This window comes from Chiloscyllium punctatum, chromosome 5 (genome assembly GCF_047496795.1).
Source record: "Chiloscyllium punctatum isolate Juve2018m chromosome 5, sChiPun1.3, whole genome shotgun sequence".
In the NCBI taxonomy this organism is placed as follows: Eukaryota; Metazoa; Chordata; class Chondrichthyes; order Orectolobiformes; family Hemiscylliidae; genus Chiloscyllium; species Chiloscyllium punctatum.
The window spans coordinates 56,428,420-56,454,445 of NC_092743.1; the positions used below are offsets into that span (position 1 = coordinate 56,428,420).

At 38.6% G+C, this 26,026-nt stretch overlaps 1 protein-coding gene across 4 annotated transcripts in view; it reads left to right on the forward strand.

Annotated features, from left to right (window-relative positions):
- The window catches only part of myom1b (myomesin 1b), a 130,547-nt gene that overhangs the window by 51,798 nt on the left and 52,723 nt on the right, over positions 1 to 26,026 (forward strand). For 2 of the 4 annotated variants that reach the window (XM_072570373.1, XM_072570375.1), the window contains 11 exons: positions 561 to 760; positions 1,906 to 1,962; positions 2,874 to 2,998; positions 3,797 to 3,980; positions 4,760 to 4,934; positions 7,814 to 7,935; positions 12,836 to 12,853; positions 17,340 to 17,536; positions 19,140 to 19,266; positions 20,828 to 21,012; positions 21,597 to 21,711. In XM_072570373.1, coding sequence (XP_072426474.1) covers positions 561 to 760; positions 1,906 to 1,962; positions 2,874 to 2,998; positions 3,797 to 3,980; positions 4,760 to 4,934; positions 7,814 to 7,935; positions 12,836 to 12,853; positions 17,340 to 17,536; positions 19,140 to 19,266; positions 20,828 to 21,012; positions 21,597 to 21,711 — 1,505 coding nt within the window. Of the gene's footprint in view, positions 1 to 560; positions 761 to 1,905; positions 1,963 to 2,873; positions 2,999 to 3,796; positions 3,981 to 4,759; positions 4,935 to 7,813; positions 7,936 to 12,835; positions 13,271 to 17,339; positions 17,537 to 19,139; positions 19,267 to 20,827; positions 21,013 to 21,596; positions 21,712 to 26,026 lie in introns of all 4 variants that reach the window. The other 2 variants (XM_072570372.1, XM_072570374.1) reach the window with 2 other exon arrangements.

Consider the following 26,026-nt stretch of genomic DNA (forward strand, 5'->3'; position numbering starts at 1 on the left):
GATACAGCCAGTGCATCCCAAATACTGTGTTTATTGTATTGCAGCCTTGTGGATCATTCAATATTTCATTTCTAAGTTTTTTGATTGCAAATTAGTAGAGTAAAAATGTTTCACTTGTGCAAGATTACATTGTAACTGAACTGATTAATAACACACCTTTTGCTCCATTCTTGTTATATGTATCATCGTAAATCTTCCAATCAGCGATGCGCCTGTGTCATGACAGTCCCACTTTCCAATTCTCACTAAATAAACTTTGCCCAACAGCAGACCCTTGCAGAATGCCCTTTATTTTCTAATGTTCCAAATGAAAATGTACACTTGATAAAAGACCAAAGACTTATGTAAAATGAAAAAAACGAGATCTGCAAGCACTAAAAAAACCATAGTTAGATGGAATTTAAGTGTACAAATTGTAATGCACAACACTGGTTTATAATACTTTTGTAGAATAGTGATGGCGGTAATCTATAAAAATGTTTTGTAATTGTAAGAATGATAACTAACTAACTCCACTTCTAATCTTTGTTCAAACAAACAATTCATCCCTTTTTCTACAGATGTGAAGTAGGAACCAATCATTGGGTTCAGTGCAATGATACCCCAGTGAAGTTTGCCAGGTTTCCTGTCACTGGGTTGGTAGAAGGTCGTTCCTACATCTTCCGTGTGCGTGCTGTTAATAACGTTGGAATTAGTAGACCATCCCGTGTATCTGAGCCTGTTGCAGCCTTGGATCCTGCTGATAAAGCAAGGCTGAAGGGTATGCCTTTTTTTCTATTAATGCTTGCTGTTAGGGAGGAAATCTTTAAAGAGTGACTCCTTTAACAACTCATGTTTGGCAACGTTTTAATATTAAACACAATGGATCAAAATAGTAAATCCAACATTGGCTACTCAGAATTGATCTGTGTTACGTGCAAAGTGATAGAAAGAGCAAGTAAAGCACACCAAAAGTGAAGTAATCTTCTGTGATTTGGTAGTTAATATATTGGAGCAGCAAGATCTGGAGCCAACAGTGGCATATCGATTTGATCTCCACTGCAAATAAGCTCCTGAATCAGATGAATTAGGCTGAGGGTAAATCTCCCATATTGATAGATGAAGAAGTAAGGAAGAATGCACCATGCAGTTTTGCTGCCTGATCCACAGTAATGTTGGTAATATACCTGGTGGCTTGTCTAAACTCTCAAAACAATTGTAAACATGGTGCCTATCAGTGCTGTTTGATCTATCATTAAGTTGCACAAGGGTAGTCAATGTACAGAAAAGGGTAAGGTGGCTTGACTGGGGTTGAGTTTATTTTTGGTGGGAAAAGATGCACTGCATCAAGGTCCATTTCCTCCACACTGTGAAACTTCCCCAATGTAAGGAAAGTTTGACTGAGGTGGGGTAATTTCTAGTTTATGGAGAACGAATTGAATCCATTGACTTATCCTGCAACAGAATTTGGTATCCAATTTGAGGCAGTCATCACCTCCACTAACACCAATTAAGATTAATTAAAATAAACCCTAAATTATCTGTCTAATTATTTCCTTCTGAACAGTTTTTAATCCACTCTCCTTTTTTTTTGAATTCCTTCTTCTTTAACTTTCTACAATAATTTTCAGTGGATAATCAAAGCAAAACATTTCTGAAAGTCTATAAACACCACATCTATTGTATTCCTCTCAGCCACCATATCAGTCACCCACTGAAAAAATGTGGTGTTTTCATTGAAAAATGCATCTAATAATTTCAGATTTTTGAAAAAATTCTGTTGACTAATCAGTGTGTTCATTTTTTGGGCTATGTTGAACTCCTTCCTCCTATCTTTTCTGACTCAATAAATAAAAAGATTTTAAAATTGATCTCAAGGCTTATTGAAAATAATGTTTTATCTTTTTTGTATTATTTAATTATCAGGAATCCCATTAGCCCCCTGGACAGGACAGATTATTGTAACAGAAGAAGAACCAGCAGGTAAAGAATGCATCTTTTTGTAAGTGTATTAATCTGCTCTGATCAGACTCAACCTGTAACAATTTGGAATCAATCAAAATATTTTTTTCTGCAATGTAGATAATCCACATTTTCCCCTCAGGCAGCTTCAGTAAATTTGAGAAGATGAGTGTTGACAGTTATAGTTTAGGGAGATTTTAATTTTTGGCAGGTGACTGGTGGAATAAGCCAAGTTCCCAATCTTGTAAGAAAGAGACCAGAACAGTTGGAAGCCCTGGGTTTCTTCAACCAAAACCAACAACTTATTGGTACAAAATGACCTCCTTGTTCAATCTCGCTGAGTTTAGCTGGAACATGTCAACCAAGGTCCAAGTCCCAGGGAAAGGTTTCGATTATATAAAAGTGGATGCCTACATTATTTTTGTTAGACCCAAACAAGCATTCCTGAAGCTGGCTTTATGAAGAAAGAGGAAAGGATATTTTCAAAATTTGACAGCCCACTTTGACAAACCTATATGCTTGCGCTTTATTAATAATCTAGTGAAAGTAGAAATTGTAAAGTCGACATTTTCAATTAAATTTTTGAAGCCTTTATACCGTACAACACTGCAGCAATTTCTTAGCCTTTTTCATCGCATGTTCCTCTGGTCTTTACCCCTACACTGTAACTGGGCAGCATCTGTTTTTCATCTGGAAACACATTGAGCTCAGGAAGTTGACAAGCTTCGAGAGTACAAGCAAATGACGGGTGTAGGACCAGTATGGTAAAGTTCCACTGTATCTGCATGGGGCTATTTAGGCCTTGGATGTTTGCAGGAATTTTGAGCCGAAGAGTATCATAGCCTTTCTCAAATGATAATCAAGGAAATAAATCTTTGAGTATTTTTTCACCCCTGAAGTAAAGTGTTGCTGTCCTACGTATATCCCAACAGAGGGTGTGGTGCCTGGACAACCTACAGAACTAGCTGTGACTGAAGCCACGAGGAATTATGTGGTCCTCAGCTGGAAGCCTCCTGGTCAACGTGGCCACGAAGGAATCATGTATTATGTAGAAAAGGTAAACACCTCCAAATGCGTGTGGAAATAAGTAACGCCACTTCCAAAATGGTTTCAAACACATGCGTAAAATTGTGCTGTTAAATGTCAACCTATGCCTGGTGCTTTTAAAAAGGAATTAAGCCGTTAAGGAAAATTCCAGCTAAGCGTTACAGAATGCTGCGCTTAGATGTAACTATGCAGGTTTTCATTAATGTTCTTCTCTGTGTACTTGATGCATTAGATTATCACCTTTCCTAAAATAATTTTATAGCAGATTTTAACATGCAGGAAGCTAGTGTAATGTTCACACCAAGTCAATCTTTAATCCCTATTTTACATTGATAAAACTAATAATGGACAAGTATATAACCTTGCAGTTTGAATGTCTTACTACAGCTTTTACTTTGCATCTAAGGGACATCTCTGAAATATTGATCATGTATAATTGTTTACACATAAATGACATGCTGTTAAGTATATCTAAATCACTTGTATATGAAGTGATCATTGTGACATATTAATTTTTGTCCTTCTACAAACAGAATAAGCCACCATTCCACTTCCTACCTACACAGATAAAGCAGCCAACCCAACGACAGTATAAATATGACGATCGGTTTCTTAGTAGTATATAAGTGGGCCTGATCCCAGCAGAATCACCAGTGTCAGTGCTTACAGGGAATGTTGAAACCTAAGTGAGCCATCAATTGATATAATTGAAAGCATTCTGCCTCCCAATTAGTAGCTATAAAATTATTGCCTTATTTGCTCATGGTTTTTTATGCACATTATCCTTTTATTTGCTTGTTTGGGTTAGTGTGTTGCAGGCACTGAGGACTGGCAAAGGGTTAACCCAGAGATCCCCGTGAAGTCTCCACGATTTGCATTGTTTGATCTGGCTGAGGGTAAATCCTATCGTTTCCGTGTCCGCTCTGCTAATTCTGCTGGCATTAGTGAGCCTTCTGAGCCAACAGAATTTACTGAAGTAACAGACAAACTTGGTAAGTATGAATTATAAAGTGAACATAAATCCACTTGCCATGCTTACTTTCTTATCTTACTTTATAATAATTGTTATCGGGATGTCACCATTCCCTGACTGGATTTATACAAAATACAGAAAAGGGTTGAATTAGCAGCTTGTATGGTATTAATTAACAGTTCCTATGATTGCGATTTTTGAGAAGATATCTAGCTCATGATATGGATGTAAGTTAGCTCACTGAGCTGGAAGGTTTGATTTTGGATGTTTTGTCACCATGACTAGGAAGCACTGGAAATGACATCACCCACCTTAAGAAACCAAGACCTATAAATATAGAGTTGGGACATACCACAGTGTTTCACCGGAGACTCTCACTGATGATGTTACCTAGTCATGGTGACGAAATGCCTGAAAACAAACCTTCCAGCTCAATGAGCTAATTTACATCCAGTTCCTATGATTTATCTTCTTGAATGTACAGCTTAAGTCTTGTTCACCCTTCTTTTTACTGTTGCTGCTCAATATTATCAATGTGGTGTCTAATTGCTGAAGAAACAGACTACATTGAGTGAGACACAAGAAAGTTTACCTTTTCTCCACAAATTCTGAAGGATGAAGCTTTAATTTTTTTTAATCCTAGGGTATTCCTTTTGAAGTAAATGCAAAAAAAACCCTATAATTCATAATTATTGTCAAACAATGGTCAATCACACAGGATATATACAGCCTCTGAGATCAGGCAAAATAGCCATGTTTATTTCAATACTTTCTAAATTTTTGTCTTTTGCCTTTCAGATGTTCCAAAAGCTCCAAGTCATGTTGTGCCTTCGAGGAACACAGACACTTCGATGGTTGTCAGTTGGGAAGAGTCAAAAGATGCAAAGGAATTAGTTGGCTACTACATTGAAGCAAGCATCAGTGGATCTGGAAAATGGGAACCATGCAACAACAAACCAGTGAAAGGCAAAAGGTAGTGCTGAAGGCTATTAGAGAGTCTTGCATAAATGAAGCAGAGGAAAGCGTAAGGCAGAATCAAAAGAAATGCATTAGAGAGAGAATGGGTGCGTATGATGAGGGTGATCCAGAATTTGTCCATAGGCATTGAAATAGTCTTGAAACCCCAGAGATGCTGATGTCACTAACGTCTGCTTGGTACGTGTGTGTGTGAATTAAAAACAGAAAAATCATCAATTCAAATTTGAAAATGAAGTATGCTTTGTCCTTATATTACATATTCTTTCACTACTGCTCTTCACAAATGAAGGAGATACCATGTCAGAAATGGAGAAAAGCCCTGGAATAACAGTGAACTTCATTGCTGGTTCTGCGTAAGGCATCCTGTTTGCTTGATATTTTTCATCTTATTTCATTGAATGTCCTTCTGTTTTGCAAGGTCACGGAATCACAAGCCCTCAGGTGAACAGGTGGAATACATTCATCTAATCAAGAGAGAATGAAAACACGTTGGTAGGGCCAAGCAGTACGAGGCTGGTCTCTGGCTGTTTTGAAGCCTCCATTAATAACAGTGGAACAGTATATATTCCATTAACATAAACCACATGATCAGTGACTTCAGGGAAAGGAAACATAAAACTGTTTTCTTTTGGCAGGATTTCTGTTTTTCTTTTAATTGCTATCTTTTCAAGTAATACCTGTTGGAACAATTTGAACAGAAAGTAATCTATAAAACTTTTCCTTTCTTTGTAAACTTTCAAGAGAAAAAAAGATGTGTTGGCATGTGTGGACCCTCAGTGTGGCTGCCCAGCCACTTGGTTGCACAGGCTTCCTCCTCAGAGGTGGAGGTGGAGCTGAGGGTCTGTGGGCACTGGTCACTTAGCCAAGGTTCCCTGGGTAGAGCTAGAGTCTGCATAAGAGATGGGAAGGAATTAGTTGTAGAAGTTGGATAAAATCTTGGCCAGGTTAAGAATGAGTTAGCACTGGTGGCAGTAAGAGAACAGCGTGGCACAGAGTCAGTTACCCATTGTCTCTCCATCCACACTAGATGTCTTCTCCTGCCACATCTAATATTTTCTCATCATAGGGAGTAAGGAACCTGTTGTCTGTTATCCCCCAACCAATGTTGGCCTCCTTGGTTCAATTAAAGGCCAAATTTTCTCACAATATGATGAAGGGAGGGACTGAGAATAATGAAAATGAGTGCAAGAATGTTTAGTGGCGATGCATGAACAAATGAGTCAGTAAGGTGTCCCCAGTGAGGTATGAGGATACCGGAAACCATGATTAGTTTGGAAGGATGAAGAATGTGAGCGTTAGTGATTAGGCATGATTTACTTATCCATTGTGCTACAGATGGTGAGATGCATATGCAGTGACCGAGTTAGTGAGTGGTGGTCCTATGAGTGTGTTATAGAAGTGAGAGAAGGTGATGGCATATGTCTATCCAGAGCACAGACAAGCATTGACTTTCTGTGCTCTGGGCTTCCTACTTCACGGAGACTCAGCACTGACTTGTGCTGCAAATTCTGCCCAGGCCAGGCTGGCAAGATCTGGTGGCCTGACCTTCTTTGGCAGTCTGCAGTCAGCTCTCCATCGACTAGCACCTCTATATCCTTGTCCTGCAGGTGGGAGCCAGCTTGCCTTTACTCTCAGACATTTTCAAAGTTCAGAGTCAAGTACATAGTTTGTGAAATAACTCCTGGCTTGCGGTATCTGCAACTTGGCATTAAAACATTGTGCGAAAGGTGTGTAAGCTGGAATGACCCAGCAATGGTCGGCACTTCTATCTCGCTTGCCATGTGATTTCACTGAGAAACTCACTTCATTACACTATAAGATATAGAAGCAGAAGTAGACCATTTGGCCCATTGATCTGATCCACCATTCGATCATGACTGATATATTTCTCAACTCCATTTTCCCACCTTCTCCCCGTAAATCTTGATCCCCTCACTAATCTAGAACCTCTCTATCTCTGTCTTAATTATACTCAATGATTTGGCCTCCACAGCCATCTGTGGTAATGAGTTCCACAGATTTACTGCTCTCTGGCTGAAGAAATTCCTCCTTATCTCACCTCTAAAGGGTTGTCTCTTCAGTCTGAGGTTGTGCCCTCATAACTCTCCTACTGCTGGAAACATCTGCTCTACATTACTCTGTCCAGGCCTCTCAGTAATCTGTACATTTCAATGAGATGATCCCTTATCCTTCGAGACTCCACTGAGTACAGACCCAGAGTCCTCAAAGCTCTTTGTACAACATATGACACTCAACAGCTCAGTTGTATTATTATGATGTTTAACATTGAAAATTCACCACAGGTTATGTCAGATTGTGCATTGTGCATTGTGCTTTAACTGCAAATGGTAAAAGTCAGCCCCATGTGTCAGGAAGGAGAACTCATGAAATTCTGCATTTGGATGGCATTGGATAGTCAATGCCAGTGACATGATACACAGAACACAAAGAAATAGGATCAGTGCACAAATATGTTAAACCACAACTGGGAAAGATCCTAAATATGTAAGGGCATGACAAAATAATGAGGCATAGCATGAAATGCTTACAATAGCATCAGTAAATGAGTCAATGTTACATAATCAGACTTTCAGGACTGTGTTCCATCAGAGTGGGTAATCCCTATTAATAAGCCAACGAGTGGTTCTGTTTCACCTTAATTCTGTAATATTGGTTCTCATTTTATTGTGGCACAAAAATGGAAAAAAGATGGAGCATTGTTGTGTAATATGCTTTCCATTGAATGCAACACTTCCTATATACCTGATACTTGTGGCCAAAATAATAAGAACAAAAATGTTGACTGGAACACATACAAAGAAATATTGTGTAAATTCATTGATTGATGTTGTAAATGAAGTTTTTGTTTTCTAGATTTATTTGTCATGGATTACAAACTGGACAGTTATACAAATTTCGAGTTAGGGCTGTCAATGCAGCCGGGCTTAGTCAATTTTCACATGAGTCTGAGGCTCTGGAAGTCAAAGCTGCTTTAGGTGGGTAATAAAATTTAAATTGTTGCCGTATGAAGCTGTCATTTGTGAAAGTTCATTTATTTATACTTGAAAGTATATTTACTTAATTTTGAATATGTACTTATGTATTTTTGAATTCCATTTAATCTGAAAATTAATCTACTTAGTTTCAAAAGTATATTTAGAGTCATAGAGATGTACAGCACTGAAACAGACCCTTCAGTCCAACCCGTCCATGCCGACCAGATATCCCAACCCAATCTAGTCCCACCTGCCAGCACCTGGTATATCCCTCCAAACCCTTCCTATTCATATACCTGTCCAAATGCCTTTTAAATGTTGCAATTGTACCAGCCTCCACCATTCCTTTGGCAGCTCATTCCATACATGTACCATCCTCTGCGTGAAAAAGTTGCCCCTTGGGTATCTTTTATATCTTTCCCCTCTCACCCTAAACCTATGCCCTCTAGTTCTGAACTCCCCCATGTCGGGGAAAACACTTTGTCTATTTATCTTATCCATGCCCCTCATGATTTTATAAACCTCTATAGGGTCATCCCTCAGCTTCTGACCCTCCAGGGAATACAGCCCTGGCCTATTCAATATCTCCTGATAGCACAAATCTTCCAATCCTGGCATGATCCTTGTAAATCTTTTCTGAACCCTTTCAAGTTTCACAACATCCTTCCAATAGGAAGGAGACCAGAATTGCATGCAATATTCCAAAAGTGGCCTAACCAACGTCCTGTACAGCCACAACATGACCTCCCAACTCCTATACTCAATACCCTGACCAATTAAGGAAAGCATATCAAACACCACCTTCACTATACTATCTACCTGTGACTCTACTTTCAAGGAGCTATGAACCTGCACTCCAAGGTCTCTTCGTTCAGCAATACTCCTTAGGACCTTACCATTAAGTGTATAAGTCCTGCTAAGATTTGCTTTCACAAAGTGCAGCACCTCACATTTATTTGAATTAAATTCCATCTGCCACTTCTCAGCCCATTGGCCCATCTGATCAAGATCACGTTGTAATCTGAGGTAACCTTCTTCACTGTCCACTACACCTTCAATTTTGGTGTCATCAGCAAACTTACTAACTATACCTCTTATGCTCACATCCAAACCATTTATATAAATGATGAAAAGCAGTGAACCCAGCACCAATCCTTGTGGCACTCCACTGGTCACAGGCCTCCAGTCTGAAAAACAACCCTCCACCACCACCCTCTGTCTTCTACCTTTTGTTTAAGTATGAAAATACAATAATTTAGTTTTGGAAATGTATTTACTGATTTTAGAGATTTCTCTTTAATTAATGAGTCACTGTTTCCACAGTACCATCTGTTTCACTTTGCCATCCATGATGTCTTAACTCGATGTTCTGATCATGCACTGTGCTTATATCACATGGAAAAGTGTATTCTTTTCATTGAGACTATCCATTAGCCACTGTATGAAATCTCACATCAGCCTGCCTCAGTCATATGTTCCAAAGCTGACCTGATTCACGGATTTCCAGCCTTGCTCCAGCATTATGTAATGTATCTCATAAAACACCATCATGTGCATATCTTATTCATACATAAAATCACTTAGCTTCTTTTCTGTTCTGCATTTGCTATAATTTTTGCTTTTTGCATGTTAACAATACAAAAGCTCATTTAATGTCTGTTTCTACGACTGCTGATGCCTGCTTTTAACAGATTATCACCTGTCGGCAAACATTTTACAAGCTCCTTAAATATGTGAAATGGCCACCATGCAGAATCCTGCATTTATCAAAAACTAATCTGTGCACGACTTACTCATCATCATTTAGCATTTTTCCTTTGAGTTTAACTAAATCAAGTATTTTCAAAATCTAAATGAAATATATTTAATTACTAACGATGATAGAAGTCTTTGCACTCATTTCCAGTTCAAATCAACAATTGGTACTGAGCAACTTGTGAGACCTATGTTAGGCACCAAAACAAAAGGGTAATTGCTATGATCAGATAGCATTGAATTAGTGTATAAATGCAGCTATTTAAATGGCCTAAAAAATTACTGAAACAAATTATTTTCTTCATTGATCAAATAGTTTTGTTGTATAGAATGCCATACCTATTGCCTGTACAGAGTCTTGCTGATATATTTTTCATTTAAGCTACGTGGGGTCAGTTGGTTAGTAACGTAAAATGATTCCAATAGTGCGGGTTTAATTCATGCTCCAGCTGAGGCTACCATGAAAGACTCTTCTTCTCAACCTCTTCCTTTGCCTGAAGTGTAGTTAAACTATCCCCAGCTGTTTCTCTGTAATGGGAGAGCAGCTCTCTGGTTTGGGAAGACAATGCTACTTTACATTTAATATATTTAAGTGTTGGAGTTGTTGTTGTGGAGTCTGGAGAAGGAGTAGTTAGGGATGAGTTTTCAGGGCTCAGATGCTAACAGGAAGGTTTACTGGTGTTGCTCATGCAGCACTTAACACTTTTTAGCAGGAGGATTTGCGCTGTAGTGTAATGGTTCTTCTGGTCCAACTCAAGAGCTTTAAGGCCCAAAGAAATTGCAGGTTGTCTCTTTATTTCTTCCTCATTGTATGTCTTTGGTACTCTATCCCTTTGTCTTGCTCATTCTCTCTTTTTTTCTGTTATTTTTCACTTTTATCGATCACTGTTACTTTCCCTCTTTCTCTGTAAATGAAATTGATCTTATCCAGCAGTACAAAATGTCCTTGTAGCATGAACTTGATCAAAAAGGAAGTCAAACATCTTTGAAAATGGACTGCCAGTTCATTAACTGTTTTTTTTTCAGCAGTGACATGATGTCTCAGAGGTTAGCACTGCTGCCTCATAGTGCCAGGACCTTGCATTCAATTCCAGCCCTTGGGGACTATCTGTGTGGAGTCTCCATGTTACCTGTGTGTCTGCATGGCTTTTGCTGGGTGCTCTGGTTCCTTCCCATAGTCCAAAAAGGTTAGGTGGATCCACCGTGCTAAATTACCCATAGTATCCAGGAATATGTGGGCTAGGTGGATTAGCCATGGTAATTGCAGGGCTATGTTGATAGAGTGAGTGGTGGACTGTTGGGAATTGGTGCTGGGTGGGATGTTCTTCAGAGGGTGGTGCAGACTTGAAAGGCTTCAATCTGTGCTGTTAGGGATTCCATGAACTGAGAAAGATCAGTTTCAGTCTGTCTGTCTGTTTTTAGCTCTTTTTGTGTATGGTTACATTAGTCTTCATGAGTCAACAAATGTGCTTCTTGTTCCTTTTCTCTTTTTGGATTATTTTCCATTTGTTACTTTCTTCCTGTGTCTCTTTAAAAAAAAATTATCTTTTCTCGGTGCGTTTATCTCCCTGTAATTGTCTTCTTCATACCTGGTGCTTTCTTTTGTTATTCCAGTGATCTTATTGAACTGTATTCTTTTACTTTCACTGAGCACAGCAGATCCTTTGTTCTTTGATGATTCATAGAATCCCTACAGTGTGGAAACAGCCCATTTTGGCCCAACAAGTTCACACTGACCCTGTAAAGAGTATCCCACTCAGATGCATTCCTCTACATCTCCCCTGACTAACACACCTAACCTACACATCCTGGAACACCGTGGGCAATTTAGCATGGCCAAACTACCTAACTTGTACATCTTTGGACTGTGGGAGGAAACGGAAGCACCCAGAGAAACCCACGCAGACACGGGCGATCATGAAAAATCCACACAGTCAGTCACCCAAGGCTGAAGTCAAACCTGGGTCCCTGTCACTGTGAGGCAGTAGTGCTAGCCACTGAGCCACTGTGACCACCCTGTCACAGTAGAATCTGGATGGGTGATCAACCAAGAGGTTGCAGTGCAGTTACTGTCAGGTTTTTTATGAAGAGCAATGAGAAGGACTATAGAAAGTGTGGGACATTGGTCGGTGGGAAAGTGGTGAGGTATTATCAGGAGCACACCTTTGGCCTTATTATACCCATGTGAAGTACATTGTTTTCCTACAATAAAGTAAGCTGCTATTGCTGCTGCATGTATATTTTTCACATTTGCCAAAAGATGTCAGAGAATGAATTACACAAGTGTAGGTGGATAGATAGCATTTATTAACTGGAGTGGATGTATTTGTAATCCAGGCTGTTAATTTTGCATGGGAAATAGGGGGAGGCACTAGGTAGTATATTTGAATGCTTTAGAGGATAGCTTGCAGCTTATCTTTTGTCAATTTGCAATTATGTGATGAAATTTATTTTTACAGGTTTGCAATAGGGTGAGTGGGAAGCTAAGTCAATGGATGCAGAGAATTGTTTCATTACAGTGTATTGAGCAGAATTTCTTTCTGAGAGAGAAAGCTTTTTTGTGCAATAGGTTTGGTGATGCATGAAAGTAAAAAGAAGCTTTAAAAAAGGGAAAATTCAGTCATTTGTCCAATGAGGATAAAATAAATTGATGGGCATTCAAAGAATTAAGTTGAATGCTGTTCATGTTAGATATGGGAATTATGAACTGGAGTTATGATGTTTAAATAATATGACATAAACCATTTTATTTTATGGAGAACAAGGCATATTATGCAGGTTCTCATAATTTTAAAGTAATAATTAAAAGCCTCTAAATGTCATCAAATGTATCGAATAAACAATACTCTGTTTAATAATTGCAAAAATTGCTTTTGTTTAAATTTCATACTCTTTTGCTTCTGAATGTATGATGCTATTCGTTGGTAGTCAGAGTCTTGTCTGCTATAGGAACATTTTACTCATGGTTTTGAGCTTTGCTTGTTGCTATGTTAAACCTTCAGCAAAACATTCTTGTACCTCTTTCCTTGTTCTTTTGTATGGCGTGTTTGTCTTCATTTCTTCATCCTTGAAAAAATGAAGTATATCTTTTTGCACAAACCAATGTGTTCATGAATGCCTGATTAATTACTTTATTTAACTCTAGGAGGAGGAGTGCCTCATGGTGTGTTTCCTGAACAAAGTGGTAACATTGGTGGACTAACAGACAGCAGTGCACGCTGGGATGGCAAGCATGAGGCATCTCAGCTCGCACGTGACACTTTACTAAGTTGTGATGCTGTGCTTAACAGACGCCTGCTGCCCACTGGCTATGATAATTTTCCATGCATAGAACCAGATACACCAAAGGAGGTAAATGCAGAATGGACAAGCAAGTCTAATCTCAGAAGCCCAGAGGTACAGGACATGTACGAGGAGGGCCCAAAGAATAAAGATAAGCATGACAAGGGCTTAAAGATGCAAGACATGCATGAAAAGGGCCCAAAGGTTCAAGACATGTACAAGAAGGGTTCTAAGGTAGAAGACAAATATGAGAAGGGGCCTAAAATACAAGATATGCACAAGAAGAAGGAAAAACTAGGTGAGAAATCAGGAAAACAATATTGAATTTAAACACAAAGAGGTGAATCATATTCTGGGAAGAATTGATTGGGTCTTAATGAATGTGACTAATACATTTGTTTAATTGTTAGGGAGATTGATGAATGATGACAAGAAGCTTACAGTTTAACAGCTCTCATGTCAAAGGGAGTCCCCACACATTTTGCAAACATGTTGAATAGGAAGTGGAAGCAAAATGTAGATATTTAAGAAATGTATATCAAGGAGGTGTGCAGACATATTAGTGAATTATTTGTAACAAGCATTTCAAGGAGCAAGGGTCTAATGGGGAGACGTTATACTCTGATGACCAACTGGTATGTGAATCACAATCTGGTTTAAGACCAGTGGGGACTAGGGGGAAAACAGGCAACTAGAGAAACTGTAAAAAACATAAATAAAATCAGAATTTTCACAGTTCGGATTGGGAGAGTTACGTGGAGTTTGCAATAAAGCTTAGGAAGGAAAGGAGTGGAATCAGAAAGTCCTTACAGCTGTTTTATTGGAAATGACATTTGCATTTATTGATCAGACACTCAATCTCATAAGTTCACCATTGACCAGTTAAACCAGAAAGAGAGTTGGGCAGATTATTTTTTTCACTAAGTGCTAAGAGGCAATTACTTCCAGGTATTTCCTGCTACAGCAAACTGTTCACATCCTCATCAATTAGCCATTATATTTCTATATGGCATTCCTTTCAGAATTCAATTAAAAGCAAAAAAAAACTATATTATCCTTTGGATGTGGGCAACACGAGTAAAGCAGTATTTATTGTCCATGTTGAGTGGTGTAGGAGAATAAAGTCAGTCTCAAAATGTGTAATAAATATGTTAACTGCAAGGAGGATTGTAGAAGGCTTAAGAAAAGTATAAATAGATTGGTAGGTTGAATAAACAGATACTCTTCAGCAACTTAGTGGCAAAGTGTGTGGTATTACACTGAGATACAAAAAAAGAAATGGGAATACATACTTTAATACAAATACGATCTGAATGAACAGAATTTCTCACGTGTTACTGCAAGTAGATAAAAGTATTGGAAAAGGCAATTGTATTTGAGTTTTAAAGATCAGGCCTTGGCAGACAATAGTAAAATGACTTTTTCTTTACAAATATTAGCTGGTAATCAGAATTAAAATATTGCGTCCAATCTTGGGAATCCCATTATAGAAAGTGATAATTCATCACACTATTTTTGATTCATAAACAAATTGCTGCTTCTAATCCTTGAAACTAATTGTATTTAAAGAGGGGATGCTAATAATTAATTGTATCTCTTTAATCTAATGACATGGATAAGTATGATTTGTCTCCAGGTAAAGAGCCTGTGTAATTAGTACGGTTCAATAATGAAACTTAAGAATTTGTTTCGATGATGCATCTGAATCCTGATCAAGACTGAAGTTACAAACTGAAGGATGAAATATGCTTCAGTCAAGTCAGTTCAGCTGCCCATCTTAGGGACAAATCAAAATTAGGTTTGCATTGTCCTCATGTCCCAATTCTAGTCTATCATCACCCCTGTGATCACTATTAGCTTTGGATCTGATAATGCCTCCTATTTAAAATGCTTATCCTTGTTTTCAAACCTCCCATGGTCCTGCTAATTTCTCATTGCATAACTTGCTCCAGCCATGTAATCTTCTAAGAACTCTGTATCCCTTTTGTTTCTAATCAACCTCTTCAGAGATGTTATGACACACCTCTCAGGTCTCCTGGTCCAGGGGTAGGGACACTACTATTACACCACCAGAGGGCATCTCAATGGGGACTTCTGTACATTGAAAGCATCGATTGTTCCAGTACAGATGCCTATACTTTCAACAATGCAAGTTCTAAGCCCTGGAGTTCTGTCCCTATACCTTCCACATTTTCAATTTGCTCTTCTCTTTAACAGTCTCTCTAAAACTGACTTTACTGAACAAGGTTTTGATCAACTCTCCGAATGACTCTTTATTTGGCTCAGTAGCAATTTTTGAAAAATCTGATAGTATCTCTGAGAAGTCAATTTGGATGTTTCATTACAGTAAAGGTGTTACAAAACAGCATTTGTCTTTAAAGAAGTGTTCAAGCAAGCAGCTGACATCAATTTTATGTGGGGTTTTTGGCTGAAAGCAGTTAATTAGCCAGGCAGTTGATGAACTGAATAACAGTATAAGAGGCATACCTTGCAGCTAAGAATAATTGACTATTAGCTGTGTACATAAATTCAATTCCTTCAAATTTGTCACACTCAGTAACCTAATACTTCTATTACTCCTACTGCCATAAGACTCAATTTAATTTTTTTAAAATGATACAATGATAATGTTTTTATCTATTTTTATAATTGCTTCAGTTCTGCGAGTGAAGGTATGTGTTTTGTGATGTAGTGTTAATTTCACTTCAGTAATATGGTAACTTAACAATATATTTCACAGTTCTCGGAGGAAGATGAGAGGTATTGTGATGTTTTTTCACTTGTGTGAAACACCTTTGTAATTCATAAACACGCTTATAGATATTTGGTACAGCGAATGATTCTAATACACGATCACCAGTGTGATAGCGTTGATCAACACGTGTTTTCAAATCTATAGATATTTCTTGAAGTATTTTTCTTCCAACTTGAAACATATCAATTTTTCTTATATGCTTATACTTTATACTTCACTTCCCAACTTCCAGGAAAGGCAGTGACTCAGTAATTTTCTGGTGGGCGATGAGAGGAAACAACCCTAGTTATTTTACTGTGTGATATTTTGTTTTGTTCTGTGGAGATGCAAAAGACTTGACTCTGACACTCTGTGGAGTCTCTAAGCTGGAGAACTCACTGTATTTTGAGTCATGGGTGTGAACTATTATATGGGTATTAACTCTTATTTTCAATGAGTTTGTACCTTCCTTAACAGACTGGACAGAACAATGGTATTAAAACCTCTTAGGTATTCTGTAGCTAACATAACTAATTGTAATTTCAAGACTTTCTCATTTAAAAAAATGTCAATCGAAGTTAAGTGAAGTTAGATTCAGTAAGTGATATCTTACTGAGTTTGCAGTTATGAGTAAATACAAGAGAAATGAATGTTTCTAGCAGGAAGACAACAAGCTGGGATACCACTTTGTTTAAAATGAAATGCCACGGTTTCTCTCAATTTACATGGCTAGTTATCCTACACATTTTCAGTCCAATAGGATGGTTAATTGGCAGTAACTTGGAATCTGAGTTTTTGAAAACTGATTCTGGTAGAGTATAGACTGTTTCTCATCACTACACATTTTTATCTTTCCTTTGTTTTCTGCTCTTTTGAACACACACAAAAAAACAAGATCAATTTTAATGCTTGAACTCAACTTCTTCAGCACAGACTGAAAATTAAACAGAAGGCTTTCTCATCTACATAGCACAGTTACATCTTTTTTTTTAACAAATTAAGTATTCCAGGCAGCTTGAGATGGTATGTTTAATTTTTGGGTAAACTCTACTATGTACCAATACATGGGTTACTCTTCATTCCTGCCTTGTAGAACACTGAGAAATATATGGGTTAAATTGCACAATATGGTGTTAGTAATGATTATGTCAATACAAGTGTATGAACACTCAACAAAAGTGTTAACATATTCATTACTAATACTGTACAATTAAATTTTAATCTAGTGTGGAAATACTATTGCCCTTTGCAGGAACTGAATTATGATGATGTGAGGTTGAACAATCAAGAGAAAGCCACAGTCTAGTTATTAACTCAGTTTCAGTAAGAATATCATGTTGAAAACAGATACAAGGCATTTGCTGAGCTTATGTTTTGCCGGCATTCCTTATTATGATTCAACTACAATGTAAAATTCCATAACAAATATAATTTAAAATCATAATCAATATAGGACATGAAAAATGCACCATACTGATCAAAGCCAAGCTTCCTTCAGTTATACTTGTAAAATGAACAAAAGACCTCATTGAAGACCGAGCACAAAAATGATTCAGGTGGTGAAATTTGAATTGAAAAGATTGAACTGTCCAGTGGAATTGAGTATTAACCTAATGCACTGTGTTACAAATAGCTGCTCCTGCACCACCTTATGGGATTTCAGTTCTTGAAAGTGTTCGTGACTCCATGGTGTTGGGATGGAAACAGCCTAAATTCCAAGGTGGTGCTGATATTACCGGCTACTTTGTGGATTATCGTGAAATTATTGATGGTATTCCTGGAAAATGGAAAGAAGCCAATATCAAAGCTATCACTGAGCGAGCATACAGAGTAAGTGAAACAAGAACTTTTTCCCTTAACATGTTTTTAGAAGCTGCAAGGGTTCAATTCTTAATATTCTCCTCGTGTTAATTTAATTTAGGAATAAATATACATGCTATTCATTATATACACATTTACACAGCCCTTCTATTAAAATAAGTTTAATTTTGTTCGACATTATTTCAGGTCTTCTTTTTCTCAATCCATTTGCAGCATTACTGTGAGGATGTTACCTACATCCTGGGACAACTTATATTAATTTCAATGGAAATAGATTGCTGTTGGACACTGGCACATAATCAGCAGGCTACACGCATCTGAGGATTCAAGCATCATTTTCTCAGAAGATATTTGAGATCTAGCTGCAAAGTATTAAATTGATTAAACGTTTACCATAACAAGTTAACCAATGTGAACTAAAACTGAAAGCCTGGAAGTACAGTGGGTGGCATGGTGGCACAGCAGTTAGCACTGCTGCCTCACAGTGCCAGAGACCCGGGTTCAATTCCCGACTCAGGCGACTGACTGTGTGGAGTTTGCACATTCTCCCCGTGTCTGCGTGGGTTTCCTCCCACAATCCAAAGATGTGCAGGTCGGGTGAATTGGCCATGCGAAATTGTCCACAGTGTTAGGTAAAGGGGTAAATGTAGGGGAATGGGTGGGTTGTGCTTCGGCGGATCGGTGTGGACTTGTTCGACCGAAGGGCCTGTTTCCACACTGTAAGTAATCTAATCTAATTACCCAACAGGAGAGGTTCGGCGGACAAACCGAGTCATTGAACGGATCTTAATAGCCCAGGATCAGGAGAGAGTTGTTCCCTTCCTGGCTCCCTCAGTTAAATAAGGTTGGAAGGGCAGAAATTAGCTAATAAACACCCCTAAGTGAACAATTGAGGGTCTCAGTCCAATGCCTGGTGACAGGAATTGAGGAGAATATGAATTGTGGGCCGGCCCTGAGGTTTACACTGAAAGGCCTGGTCCTGAGGAAAACCTTGGACATGTTGTGCTTCATGGAGATATAAGTGCCACCTCCTCAGTTGAGGTTACCAATTCACTGAAACCATTTCACCTCACCCCCATCCCGAGCCTGCCTGACTGACGGATTGGTGGAGTTGCCATTGGCTGAACAGCGATGGACGAGCCCACTGAACCAGCCATGAAATCAAGCTCAATGTTACAGAATGGTGCCCTTTTGTTTTAATTGAGATATTTGAAAAGAGTCAGGGCTGGAAAATAACACAGGGCTCTGTTATAGCATTAAGGAAATGACTAATTAAATGTCAAAACGGATGCTGGTACTAGACGATAGGCAGTGATATGGGGGTAGGCATTGCAAAAACAGATGGGCCCAGAGGAGGTTGCAGCAGAACAACAACGATCAGAGAAAACAAGGAAAATCTGCCAAACAAAGCAGGTTGCTGTGGTCAGCTAGAATTTGAAACATTAACTCTTTGTCTTTCTACAGAGTTTGCCTGGCCTGCTAAGTGTTTCCACTATTTTCTGTTCTCCCTTCTCATTGCCAGCAATCAGTATTTTATTATTGTCATAACAGTATATCAATGTGTCTATATTGTCTTCCTCTAATTCTTAATCTGGCTACTTCCTTCTTATAGATCCATGACCTGAAGGAAAATATGGTGTATCAGTTCCAAGTCCGTGCAATAAACATGGCAGGTGTTGGCCTTCCATCTCTACCGAGTGAGAAATTTACATGTGAAGAATGGACTATTGCTGTTCCAGGCAAGTCTACTTCCTCTCTGAAACAATAGACTTACAATGCACGGAGATGAAATTTATTAAAACAAGAATAAAAGACCTTTATTTCATAGAAAAGGTTGTGTTTGGGATGAAGGCACCATAAGAAGCAAGGAAGAGGTCCCTTGATTTCTGTGGAACCCAAAGGAACTGTTTTGATTCTTCTGGCCCCAGAGAAACTTATAAAAACTCAAATATTTAAACTTTTTGGGGAGACCTGCAGTTCAGGAAATGGAATTGGCATGTGCCATACATAGTCGACCCATTTATGTTCATAAGTTGCAATAAGGCTTTGGATATGATTTTCATAACTGAACAGCCTTCTTTTTTTTTTACATCTTTTAACTTTTATTATTAATGTATTTTTATTAATCCATCTGTTCAGAGATGTTATAACACACCTGTGAAGAAGGTGGGACTTAAACCAGGGTCTCTTGAAGTCAGGGGTAGGCATATTAACAGTGCACTACAAGAGGGCCCCAAAGGTGACAACTTCAAGGTGATCCTCATAGGAATTCAACCTGCATTATTTGCACCTCTCTACTTTGCAAGCCAAACATCCAGCCAACTGAGCTAACCAGCCAGTGAAACAGCGTCCATTTTGAGGCCTGCCTTGGAATTATTTCAGGTGTGCACATGGGGTCACAAGCTCCTCACCAAATCTTCGACTGCTAGTTGCACATTTCTTGGCAAGTAGTCAGTAATTCAACATCTCCTTCGTCTCGAGTGCACAGTACACAACAAAACAAACTGCTGTTCACTATGTTGCATTATCCTACATTGTTTGCATATGCTAAGCCTCTTAATTATTAGGACTCCTGCCGAGCAAATGGCAGATGGAGCTCACTGTTAAATACATGACTAATACACTCTGTCAACAGCATATAAAATAACTGAGATACATGAGATACTAAAGGGAATTGATAATGTAGATGTGGAGAGGATGTTTCCACTTGTGGGGCTATTTAGAACAAGAGGTCATAGTTTCAGTAGAAAGGGTTGCAGATTTATATTAGCGATAATTACTTCTCTCATCGGGTTGTGAATCTGTGTAGTTCACTACCCCAGATTGCAGTGGATGCCAAAATATTGAGTAAATTTAAGGAGGAAATAGACTGATGTTTACTTAGTAATGAGTTGAAGGGATTTGGGGAACAGGCAAGAAAGCGTGGTTGACCCTGAGATGAGATCAACTGTGATCATATCGCATGGTGGGGCAGGCATGAGGAGGTGAATTGCCTACTCCTACTCTCAGTTCATATGTTCTAAATGTCACCAACTTGGGCAAGAATTCCAAGAGTCACAACTTCTAGAAGGACTTGTTTCCAATTGTTCTAGAAATAGGCATCAAAAATCTATTAAGGATGTTCTCACACTTAAGAATTTCTTATTTGGATCAACTACAATTTAGTAATGTACAGGCTAATAATATTTAAGAAGAAGACCGATCATTAATGCTGAAAACATTGACAATAAGAATGTAAGCATTACCATGATGCCCAGGCTAATTTTTATGTGAATTAATGCATTTTGCAAACTAATACAGGACCACCTCATGACGTCATGTACACGGAGGTCAGAAATAACTCACTGGTACTGCTCTGGAAAGCTCCAATCTATTCTGGCCGCAGTGAGGTGACTGGGTACTATGCTGACGTACGAGAGGCAGATGCAGATGATGAAAAGTGGAGAAGTGTCAACGAAAAGGAAATATCAAAGAGATACATCAAGGTAAACCAATCAGATTGGAATCCCTATTCTGTCAGATTAATTTGATGAACACAATTTTTCAGATCTCGCTTTTTTGATGAAATGTCCAAACATTGCTTTGTTCAACATTCTAAAATTGCAAAGTCAGTTAGATAGTAATTACTAAAGGCAAGTCTTCGTCTTAAATTAATATTTCAGTTATTTCAGTAAACTCCAATCTTGTACAATATATAACATTGATCTGAAAAGGTGCAAACTGGCCTCCCTGACCATGTGCCATCTGTCATGCTGGTAAAAAAGCCACAAAATATGTGTGTTGTGCCCATACCTGAACAAGTTTGGATATTTACAATACAAATAAAGGCCCCATATGTATTTGAGGACTTCAGTGGAAGACTATTGGACTTCTCCATTTCAATCTATGGTTTGCTTATTGAGTGTCAGAAGCTGAGGTGCAGAATTGAAAAGAAGATGGGTATTTTAGTCATGTGTAGGCAAGCAACTCAACATTATCATTACCCTTGATGGGATATTGATATAAAGGGACTAACGACTAAAGTTTAAATAATGTCTAAGTCTCACTATTACTTTAAACTTGTCCACAGGTACAAGGTCTGAAAGAAGGTGTGAAATATGTTTTCCGTGTGAGGGCTGTGAACAGGGCAGGAGTTGGAAAGCCATCTGATTTAACAGAGCCAGTCACCGCAGAAACACCTCCAGGTTTGTTTTGTTAGTTTGCACAAACAAGAGACAATTTTAAAAAAAAAAGACCTTATTTAAAAGAGAAGGGGCTGGGGGAATCTTGTGGAAATATTAGGACTCTTAGATGCAAACCAGAAAAGTGAGCCTATCTTGCTCCATATCTGGAAGGTCCACCATACCATGTGTGAAATGGGCAGTTGACAAGTCAAAAGTGGGCTTTTCCTTAGGCTCAAGGACATAGGGGCACTAGTTCTGTCCATTAACAGCTGCTGGCCGATCAGAGACTGACCGATGTATTAAATGGCAGTGCCACTGAGAAAACTATGGCTGGTGTTGGTACAAAACCCACAGGAGGCCTCTGTTCAACATTTGATTTCAAGGCCACAGTCATGTTATGGCAAAGGGATGGAGAGAATTGTGAGATTTGGGTCACGGGGGGGGGGAAATGGGGAAGGTAGGGGGTTCAGTGGTTCAGGCAGGGGGTTCAGTGGTTCAGGCAGGGGGTTGACCTTCAGTGGTCTCTAGGTTCCCAATTCCAGGTTTCTCAAACAATCATGTATCCTTGAACAAGAAGCTTCTTATCATGCTTAGTGAGTGCACCACCTGCAACTGACTTATTACCAGTAGTGGCAGGGTGAATTTCTTTAGAACATAAGAAATAAGAACATAAGAACTAGGAGCAGGAGTAGGCCATCTAGCTCACCATAACCGTTAATTCCTTTACTGTTCAAAACAGTTGGTAGTTTAGCTTTAAAAACATTTACTGAGGAAGCCGCAACTATCTCACTGGGCATGGAATTCCACAGATTCACAACCCTCTGGGTGAAGAGGTTCTATCTCAATTCAGTCCTAAATCTGCTCCTCCTAATTTTGAGGTTCTGCTCTCTTGTCCAAGTTTCACCCACGACTGGAAGCATCCCCTTGACAGTCACCTGAGGTGAGAATCAAACCCTTGCGCTGTGAGGTAGCAGTGCAAACCACTGAGCCACCCTGCCACCATCTTGCCAATTCCCGTGGACATACCCCCGAAGGTTTCTCATTTTCTCAACTCCTTTGGCTATCATGCGGTTTATTGTGTATTCCTTGCTTTGTTTGTCGTCCTCAAGTACATAAATCTTATACCCTTCCAAATTGAATTCCAATTACCATTTTTCTACCCATTTGACCAAAGTATTGATATTTTCATGCAGCTGACTGACATCTTCTTCAATTTCAATGACCCAGCCAATTTCCCAATCATGACTTTCAGATGTAAGACTAAATTATTAATATATACCACATCAGCAAGAGATGCGAAGCTGAACCTTGTGGAACACCACTGCAAGCCACATTCCATTCCCAACAGCGTGTTTTGCTGTTTTATTACCCTTTGCTTCCAGTTATTGAGCAATTTGGAACCAACTCCTCATATTGACCTGTATTCCATGGACGTTAATATTTCTGACTAGTCTGCCATATGATCTTGTCAGGTGCTTTCATCAAATCTATGTACTTCCTCTTTAACTAGAATGTCCATATCACACTCTCAACTTTGTGAAAACAGAAAGAAAATGCGTATTTAGAACCCTGCCCACATCATCTGCATCCGCATACGCATTATCATGTACATCTCTGATAGGTTAAACCCTGTTCTTACCCATCCTTTTGGTCTTGACGTACTGATTGACCATATTTGGACTGCCCTTAGTTTTACTGGCCAGTACTTTTCAAAAATATTCTCTTTGCTTTCTTAATTTCCTCTTTCTCTCTACCCTGTACTTTTTATATTCCTCTCAGCTTCCTGAAGTATTTTTTGTCATAAATTCTACATTTCTACTTTTTCTTACCCTATATGCTTCTGATTTGGCAGTGCCAAACCTTTTTGTCTATGGGGACATGTCTACATTGTGGATGTCTACATTGTACTCATAGATCCTCACTTTTGACTGCCTCCCACTGTTTTGTCATTGACATTGCTTTATGTAGCTGTGCCCATCCACTTGTTCCAGATCATCTCCCTTTGTGAAATTTGCTTTCATCCAATTTTTAGAATGTTTCCACCTACTTATTTTTGTTCCTTTCCAAATGATGCTAAATCTAACTATTATGATCACTATCTTCAAAATGGTCAACTATTGCTACTTCATTCACAAACACAACTTCATTTCCTAAGATTAAGTCTACAATGAAGTATTCTTTTACATGGCTTGTTAAAATTAAAGTCGTGGACCATAGGGCTGCTATCTCATGGTAGAGAAGTGACTGGTAGTGGTTTAACCTGAGGAAGACCACACCTCAGACGAGGGGAAAGGTTAAGAAGGAGGAACATTCATGGAACCTCAGTCAGTGTAGGAATGCGTGCTAGCTAAAGCAAGTTATCTTACATGCTGTTCAAGAATTTAGTGCTTTCTATGACTTTTACAATGTTTGTATCCCATTTGAATATTTGAGCATTTGGAGTCCCCAACACTTATGATCCCTTTGTGTTCACATTCAAATGTTTATCTATATATTTTGTTCCTCTAATTCTCTCCCTCTATAGTACACACTTAGCAGTGTGGCTACCCTTATTTTTGTTTCTGAACTCAACCCATATTGCCTCACTTGATAGTTCATGAGTATATTGCCCCTCCTCATAGCTATGATTGTTACTTCAACCAATAATGCTATAACTCCACCTTTTTATACCATTCTCTAGCCTGCCTAAAATCTTTATATTTAGGGATATTGAGCTGGTATAGTTTTCCCTTTGAATCTGCAGGATGACTACCTGTCTAAATGTGCTGTCCACATATTTTTCCATCAGTTTGATGTATCTCATTAGTCTAAACTTCAATAGTCCAAACTCTTTATCCCTTCTTAATAAGGGAAGCCATTCATCCAGGAATGAGTTCAGTGAACCTTGTATGAACTGCCTCTAACACAATTGTAAACAGTACTCTAGATGTGACATTTCTAAAGCCTTGTACAACTGGAGTGAACCTTCATGACATTAATTTTGTTTCCCTTGCAATAGCCATCAACTTTCCATTTATTTTCCTAATCACTTGCTATACCTGCAAATTAATATTTTGTGATTCATGTACCAGGACATCCAGATCCCACTGTTTAGCCAAGTTCTGCTATCCTTGTACATTTTTACACTTCTAAATCATAAACTACTTCTTTACTCTTCCTGACAAAGTGGCCAAGTTCACCTTTTACTATATCTGCCAATTTTTGCACCCACCATCTCAGTCTACCTATATCCTTTTCCAGCCTCTCTATCCTCTCTTCACATCTTAGTTTCCCTGGCTATTTTTGGTATCATTGGCAAATTTAGCCAGCATACATTTTTGATTCAAGTCATTGTAGGTGAATTTTGGCACATTTAATGGCTCCTTTTGATGAGTTTGTTGATGTCCATGAGACTTATAGTTAATGTGCTGATGGAATTTTAACAAAATTGTTCATGTGATGAGTGCATTGCTGGCCCAGTCAGCATTTAATGCCCATTATGAATTTCCCAGAGGACAATTAAGAGTCAACCACAATATTACGTTTCTGATGTCACATGTAAGCCAGATCAGAAAAGGATGGTTGCTAAAGAACATTAGTAAATCAAATGGGTTTATTCCATTGTTGCCATCATGCTAGCTTTTTATTTCAAATTTTTATGAATTCAAACTTTGCCATCTGCTGTGACAGGATTTGAACCCATGAGCTCAGAACATGAGTCTAGAGTTTTGGATTGTTAGTCCACAGCACGACTATGCCACCTTCTCATCTAATTCATGTCTGCTTTTAACAATTCCAAAAGCACGTTACCCATCCCAAATGTATCCCAGAACCATATCCAAAAAGTCACTTTACCTCTCCAAAATGAAACCCTGGCTATCCAAATGAATCCATAAAGTTAAGACCTGCTTCTACTAGGTCTAATCTGTACATATCACGTTTCACACTTGGGTCACCAAGATCGGATGCAACTGGAAGCAGTTGCTGAGTTATGTGGCCAGCTCCTTCTCCCAAAAGCATGGGCAAAATGTACCCTGCCTCTATTGCTTCCCCTGCAAAAATGTTCAGTGGGGGGATCTTCAATTTTTGGCTTTCTCCCCCATTATCACAACATTGGAAAGCCTAACTGTGATTGCAAAATCCAAGCAACAGTCTTCAATTCAGATCGCAATGTACGATTAGATATTTAACACTATGTGTAAATTCCTCATTACATGTATATGATACAGACTGACAGGCACTATTAAAGCAAAGAAAATATCTAATGCAAATCTAAAGATTATATCACCCTGTCTGTGGTGAGTTCGCTGACTCCCAGCTGTGACAGCAATTAACCCAAATATTCCTGAGAGAAGAA